We start from the raw sequence: 7,800 nt of genomic DNA, 5'->3' as shown, positions 1-7,800 counted from the left end.
CGTTGGGGCAAAGTACTTTGATTGTGTTGTGCAGGTTCCACGTTGGCGCCGGAATCCCTGGTGTTGCGCCGCACTACACTTCGCCGCCATCAACCTTCAACGTGCTTCTTGGCTCCTCCTGGTTCGATAAACCTTGGTTTCTTTCTGAGGGAAAACTTGCTACTGTACGCATCACACCTTCCTCTTGGGGTTCCCAACGGACGTGTGTTAATTGCACGCATCAGGGATCAACTTGGGGGGAAGAATTCCCCCTCCCCCCTTTGGCCGCCGGCCCTAGATGGGTTTGGGCATTGGGGGGCCACCCAAACCGACCTCCCCCCCTATATAAAGAGGGGAGGGGGCAGGGGGGCGTTCACCCCTTCAGACCTAGCTCTGGCCGCCCCCCTCTCTCCTCCATAGTGATGTACCGGCTTGGCGAAGCCCTGCAGTTTTTCTCCTCCACCACCACCACCACGCCGTCGTGCTACTGGGATTCCGTGGAGATCTACCACACCTCCGCTGCCCGCTGGAACGGGGAGAGGAAGGGCTTCATCGACACCGTACGCACGACCGAGTACGGAAGTGCTGCCGGATTGCAGCACTGGGGATGATCGTCTACACCAACAACGAGATCTAATCTCGTAGGCTTTGGAAATCTTTGAGGGTTAGTCTCACATCAATCTCGTTGCTTCGATCTTGTAGATTAGATCTTGGGTGTTCCATAGATTAGATCTTGGATTTATTCGTCTTGCGGTAGGAAATTTTTTGTTCTCTATGCTACGAACCCCATCACCAGACTCTCGTCGACGCGGACCAAACTAGATTCTTTTCCGGGCGCCGCATCTCCGAAAATATTGTTTACGCGGCTGATCTTCTCCGCTGCTGCCACAGCCGCAAAGCGCCCACTCTGGTTTTCAATATCTATTTCCGCAAGGCCTTTGACTCGGTCAACTGGGACAGCCTCCTCATCATCCTGCGTGCTCGTGGCTTTGATGAGCGTTGGTGCCTCTGGATGGAGAAGATCCTTCGCACGGGCCTCACAGCTGTCTTGTTGAATGGGGTCCCCGGTGACAAGGTATTAACTTGTCAATGCCTACGGATTGTAGACTAGGGTTTAGCTGGATGTAGAGGGCAAGTAGATCTCGAAGGTTTCAGCCGAAAAGTACTCGACGAATATGAAACTAGGGTTTTAGAAACAATGATCGATGCTTTCTTTGTCCCTCGACTCCCCCTTATATAGGAGGCGGAGCCGAGGGATTCGTATTGTACAAGTTACAGAGTCCGGGAAGGTTTCTAACTCCTCCCGCTAGATTACAAATAATGCTTCCTATTACAATTCTAGCTTTCCTTAACAATATCTTGGGCTTCCGAGTCTTCTTATTCTTCGGGTAGTGGGCCTTCAATAAACCCCGGGTACTATCTTTGGCAGGCCCATTGGGGATGCCTATGTCACCCGGGGACTGGATCCCCTGCCGCAATGGGCTACGTCAAGGCGATCCCCTCTCCCCGTACCTTTTTAGTATTGTTGCTGATGTCCTCCAAAGGCTCATTCGCTTGGCCTGGGCTGAAGGTGGGCTCGCCCACCCTCTCTCCCCTGACACCCCCTGCCCCGTTCTCCAATATGCTGACGATACCCTCATCCTTTGCAAAGCTACCCCTGCAGCGGCCGCTACCCTCAAGCGCGTACTTGAGGACTTTGCTGTTGCCACGGGCCTTGCCATAAATTTCGAAAAGTCATGCTTCGTTCCCATGCATGTCTCTGCGGAAGACGCGGCTACCATGGCGGCCACCCTTGGTGCCCCATTTCGATTTTCCCCCAACCGTATCTCGGGCTCCCCTTGTCCCCAACGAAACTCCCCGCCTCTGCTTTCGCACCTCTTGTCCTCTCCTTCGACCGCCGTCTTTCTGGTTGGCGCGCAAACCTGTTATCCGCAGGCGGTAGGCTCGTCTTGTGTAACGCTGTTCTGAATAATCTTGCTACGTATTATATGTGCTCGTACTTGCTTCCCCGTGGGGTTATTGACAGGATTGACAAGAGGCGCCGCGCCTTCTTTTGGACCGGGAAGGACTCTTGCTCAGGTGCCTGTTGGCTGGTTGCGTGGGACAAGGTAATGTTGCCTACGCAGGAGGGCGGCTTCGGCATTAAATTTTGTTCATAGCCTCCACTTACCTAACCCCCTCCCATGGAAAAGCTGGTTTTTCTCCTCTACAGGTCGTGATTTGGGGGAATCCTCCAAGTCTCCCTCCTTTCTCGAGAAGATCGACGACCACTGCCTCCCCCTCTACCGCGCCATCACCAGGGTTAAGGTGGTGGACGGTCGCGCCACGTCCTTTTGGCTGGACAAGTGGACGCCGGGTCCCACCCTGGCTACCCATGCTTCCCCGCTATCTTCTCCCACTGTACTCGCCTTCACGCCACGGTGGCTGCGATGGTCGAGGGCGGGATCGACCTCCAGCCTCGCCTCTCCACAGCTGCGGCCTGCGAGCTCCTTGAGGTGCAGCGACTGGTAGCTGACATCTCCCTCGAACCTGGCGCCGGCAGACGCTTCATCGACACCATGCGGAAGGCCAGTTTCTGCTCTCGGGAGGCTTACCTTATGCTGTCGCCTCCGCGCCCCACTGATGCCTCCTCCTGTGTGGCTTGGTCTCTCCGGCTCCCCTCCAAGCTGAAGATCTTCGCGTACCTCGCCGATATCGGCCGCCTGATCACAAGGGCGAACCTCTTCCATAAGAGTTGCGCCACCTCGGAGACCTGTGCCGCTTGCGACTCCGTGGAGACTTGTCGCCACCTCTTCTTCGAGTGCGCCACGGCCAGCCACGTGTGGGCTCGCCTCGATGTCCATGTTCCTGCTGGGCGGTTCTCCATTTGGGATCTCCCTGCCCCCCTTGGTGTTGCCCCGTCTACTTGGCACTTCGGCGTTGCGGCGGTCATGTGGTCCATCTGGAAGACCCGCAACGACCTCGTGTTCAATGGCAACACCACCTCCCCTAGTTTCACCATTAGACGCGCATGTGACGACATTGCGCTTTGGAGATGGCGTATCCCGCACTCCGGCCGGGCCGACGTCGATTTCAGACCGGCTGCTTGGCCTCTTCGAGAAATGGAATCATAAGCGGTGCTGTTTCACCCCTCGTCCTCCTCGAAAAAAAAAGTCCATAACCATGCATGAATTGAGCTATGTTAAAAAAAGATTATGACGGGAGAGGCGGTGCAGGCCAACACGAGCCTTGGCAAGGCTTTGTAGGTGCGTGTCGGTAGAGATGATGACAGCATGCAGGCAAGACGGCGGCGCGGTGTGTCTCGAGACTAGCCAGATTACCTGTCATGATGCTAGCCGGACTGTGTGTCTTCCTTTTTGACATTGACACTGTCATTGGACACGCGCCAGACTATTTGGCGTCCTCTTGGCCGGATAACAGGTGTTTCTTCGTGCACCGAGCTGTTTTGGACTGACGACCAGACTGCCTCGTGTATACCCATATATGGGTATACTGGGTTTAGATATAAGCTTAAATGAGCAAGCATGTCGAGTTTGAATTAGCACTTTGCTACCATATCAACAGCAGGCTACAACTACAAGCATACCCTGGAAGGGGAGCCTGTGTCGATTGAATACTAACGTGACATCTGACTAAACTGAGACGCTCACATGGATGGCCTCCTCGGGCTGTAGAGGAGCGCCTTCTCCTCCACGGGGTATCCGTGCCTGTACATGGGCGGTGCCGGGGCGACGAGCTCCATCTCCCTGGCGTCGCTCCTCTTCCGCCTCTCCCTCGAGTGCAGGACCCACAGCAGCACGGACAGCAATACCGCAACCGCGACGGCGAGGAGGCCCCGGTACACCTGCTCGCTGTACATTCCGAGGCCAGGGCAGTGATCCTTGCCGACGGCCTGGAAGGCGCGGCGCACGAAGGTGCAGTCGGCCAGGTCGGTCAGAACCGGGCCGTACCGGGACAGCCCGTAGCTCACGTTGGCGGCGCCGACCATCTGCCCGAGCATCGACGGCGTCACGCGCCCCGTGGTGGCGCACACCTGCCCCGATCCCTCGGTCTTGCACACGTGTGTCCCCCAAGCCTGCCGCGCGGCGTCCGGGCCGATGACCTCGCCGGGGGCGCATGCGCGGTCGCGCAGGTCCGGCGTGTACGGGTTGCAGAGCAGCGGGACAGGCGGGCCGGACTGGTTGTAGTTGAGCGGCGGCGAGAGCGGCGCCCCCATCGGGAAGTCGGCGTTGGAGATGTTGGAGATGACGCCGTTCAGCACGACGACGAGACGGTAGTTCACCTCCTTGCCCCGGCTCAGCGCCTCCGTCGCCGCGGCCGTGTCAACGCACGGCAGGATGTCGTCCAGCGCCGTGTGCTCCTGCGGGTGCCGCACCCACTCTCCCATCGCCTCGCACGTGTCCCCAACCACGCTGTCGGACATGAACAAGCTACCATGTTACGACGGTTCATCATACTTAATTCAGAGATCAGGTAGGTGGCCATGGCTGCTCTGTACCGCAACTGAACAAGTATAATCGCTTGTAAGCAACAGGTAGCAGAAGTGAGAAGCTTACTTGTGCAGGAGGAGGAAAGTACCGCACAGCACGAACGTTGCCGCCACCATAATCCACGCAAGAAACACCAACCTGCAGACAGTCGGTCAGTTGTAGCTTAACACCCAAGTCTCCAACGGCATGCAGCTATATTAGATTAGATTAACAATGTACGATTGTACTGCCAATGTTTCTATGCTTACACGTAGACCAGCGACTCCAATCCACACGCCGACAACACTGCGAGAAATGATCAAGCAAATGAAAGATCATCAGGTTATTGTTCAGATCCGTGAAGTGCCCAACTGTAGAAGAAGTTGAAAAATTACTAGTAACATGTGCTCACCAAGACCGGCAAAGGCAAGGATCAGCATCCCGGCTGCAAGAACAATCAGAATCTTCCTTCTGCGATGCGTTGACAAAATTGATTAGCATCTATCGGTTAGTTTTCAATGGGAAAGGTCTAATGAGTAATGAGGAACAAACGAGCAATACTCCACTAATGTTTTAGTAGTAACGTACATTGTGTCCAGGGCGTCTCGGATCTTGGCGGAGTTGCTGGCGGTGCGGGCGGCGAGCACGTCGGAGGCAGAGCCCACCTTGCGCACCACGTCGTCGATCCTCCCCTTGAGGTCGTCGGGCAGCGAGACGGGCCCCACGCCGGCCGCCTTCGCCGCCACCAAATACCCCGTGAAGGTGCGCAGGTTGTCGACCGTGTCGCCGGACTGCTTCACCACGTAGTCCACCGTCGCCGACGTGCTGCCGTGGAACCGGCCCTGCCCGTCGTACAGGACGGCGCACCCCACGCTGCAACAACAACGGGTGAATAGTTAGGAGGACAGCGGCGGCGGTGCTTGCGGGAGATGAAACGGCGCTCGTCGAGGTGATCGGTGATGGGGGGAATTTTACACGGCGGCGGCGGTGAAGAGGAGGAGGAGCGCGAAGGAGATGACCAGGCCCGCGCGGGAGTAGGAGGTTCTGCGGCTCGGGCAGCAGCAGTAGCAGCAGCCGGCGAGGAATAGCGCGGCGCCGAACACCGCGAACCAGATTCCGGCCGCCGCGAACACCGGCGCCGCGCTGAAGCCCACCGACTGCAGATCGCGCCGCGGAAAACGGGAACAAAATTTAATAACCGGGATGCATACAGAAAGAGAAAATGTGGTTTTGCAGATCATAGATGAGAACTCACCGCCCAGTAGTGGTCGCTGCTGATGTTCCAGCCGCCGGTGTAGTACCTCAGCCCGGCGAGAGGGTCCTTCCGGTGCGTCCGCGCCGCCGCGAGCAGGAACGGCGACTCCGCGCCGGCCGCTGCACATGATCTCTCGACTCGTCAAAAATTCTTCCCACTTTTCTTTATTGATAGGAGTATAAAAAAAACAAGTTGGTGAGAGCGATCCATGGGATGGAAGACAGAACGAGCTTACGCACCTGACGCATGGATGGCGAAGAGGGAGACGAACGCGAGGAAGAAGACAAGGACGAGAGGCGCTCCACGAGACGCCATGATCATGGCATGCGGCGATCGGAGCGGTCTGGTCAATGCGGCGTCAATCTCCCAACGGCACAGCTTTGGCCACGAACTCCGGAGGATCTTCTTCAGATTGTTGTGCGCTTTGAAATCGGGAGATCTGGGCACAGAACAGGGGATCGTGGAAGAAGAAGGGAGCGGAGCGGCCGCACCGGCGTCCGTCTCGCCGAACTATCTTGTGTGTGACGTACCGACGTTGCGTCGCTTCGCAAGAAAAAGGTTGCAGTTCTTGAGCAGCCGCGTAGCTCCGTTCTTTTGGATTTTTATTTCCTCTCCCGTTGGATTCATTTAACCAATTTACTAATCTCACCACGATTATAGGGGGCGTAGTTGCAAAAATGAAAATCTAGTGGAAGTATTCGTTTCACCTAACTTATGATTCGCTCTAAAATTGTACTAGTATATGAATTTATAGTGGAAATTTGTACTCCCTCCGTCTAAATTTGAACTAAAACCCCGACGCATGACATGACATGTTCTCATGATGAGAAAGGAAGAATGATGAAAATAACAATCACTTTTCATGCTAGACCTGGCCTTTTTCCATATACTCCAAATACAATTAAGTACTAGTACGTTTGATCTTGGAAGTTTGCACACACAGACGGAGTAGGAGTAAACACATCCAGCTACTATGACACCTTGTGACGGCTTGGCAAAATTTGGAAACTTGCACTGAAGAATTAAATGAGTCCATTGATATCTCTTGTCCACTCCGAAAGCAGAGACGTGGGGAACTGGATCGTCGGCCATGCTTGGATCCTCTAGCGTGCACAAGAAAAATCAGGGAAAACAAAGAAGTGAAGTTCAGGAAAGTAGCCTGTTACGTACTGTAATTTATTAACTTACATAATTACTATAAACATTAAAATATAATCTGAATTTTATTACACCATAACTTTGCCTATATATTGTTACTCTAAATTCATAACATAAATTTGTATTATGCAAAATAATTTATGATATTTGGGTTTAATTATATAGTTTGCAAGAAGTAAAGTTAGGATATTGTAGCTTCTGTAACTTAGCTTGTTCAAGTTAGAGGATCCGGTTCTGCCTATGTGAAAGGGTCTGAAATGCATATGGATGTGAGCCGTGATAACTGCCTTCTCGATGTTACCTTCCGGGATTTATGACACATGCTTAGCTCGTTTGGTTGTTTACGCGTGGGGGTCAGGCACGGGGCGCCTTCCTAGGGCCAGGGTGCGGCCCTATCGCCGGGGGCCTCGACGGCGGCGCCTGGCCTCGGCTCGGTGACGGCATGACGGACGACGTGGTGGTGGTGTTCCCTGCCGGCGGCGGAGGGAGGGGTGGGGCAGGATGCAGGGGAAAACCCTAGGTCTGCTTCTCCTCGCCTCTCGGCGGAGGTGGAGGGCTAGTGTTTGGCTGCGGCGGTGCCCAGGCGCGTGCGGTGTCTCCGGACTACGTGATCTGCTTGGCCGGTGTCTCCGGCGACAACCATGGCCAGCCTGGGATGGTCGTCGGCGTGGGGCCCGACCTGAATAAAGCCGGCGGTCCTAGGGTTTCTCTTTGGTGAAGATGAAGACCTGCGGGAGGCTTGGCCTTCATGATCTGGCCGGAGTGTTGAGTTCCAGAAAGCACCGCCGACGAATTTAACATGTATTGCATGGAGTTTGCTGGATAGGTGGTATTCGGTCGCGCACATCCATGCTTTTATTCCGATCGTTTGGTCTGGAGGGTGCGGCGCAAAGCTCTTTTCTGTGTTGACACCAAGTGACAGCTGATCCATGGTGAAGT

General features: G+C 55.0%; 1 protein-coding gene across 1 annotated transcript; it reads right to left on the bottom strand.

The window, feature by feature from the left end:
* Positions 1-3,156: 3,156 nt before the first annotated feature.
* Positions 3,157-6,266, bottom strand: LOC127308116 (uncharacterized). The gene is made up of 8 exons (XM_051338892.2): positions 5,943-6,266; positions 5,704-5,822; positions 5,424-5,605; positions 5,037-5,321; positions 4,861-4,919; positions 4,718-4,754; positions 4,536-4,607; positions 3,157-4,391 (listed from the first exon to the last, which is right to left on the bottom strand). Exons 1-8 carry the CDS (start codon positions 6,022-6,024, stop codon positions 3,626-3,628), a joined length of 1,602 nt encoding a protein of 533 aa, XP_051194852.1. The 5' UTR covers positions 6,025-6,266; the 3' UTR covers positions 3,157-3,625.
* Between the last annotated feature and the right edge of the window lie 1,534 nt (positions 6,267-7,800).

This window comes from Lolium perenne, chromosome 6 (assembly GCF_019359855.2).
Source record: "Lolium perenne isolate Kyuss_39 chromosome 6, Kyuss_2.0, whole genome shotgun sequence".
Lineage (NCBI taxonomy): Eukaryota > Viridiplantae > Streptophyta > Magnoliopsida > Poales > Poaceae > Lolium > Lolium perenne.
Note: the sequence above shows the minus strand (reverse complement) of the source record. Positions and strands in the feature narration are given on the sequence as shown.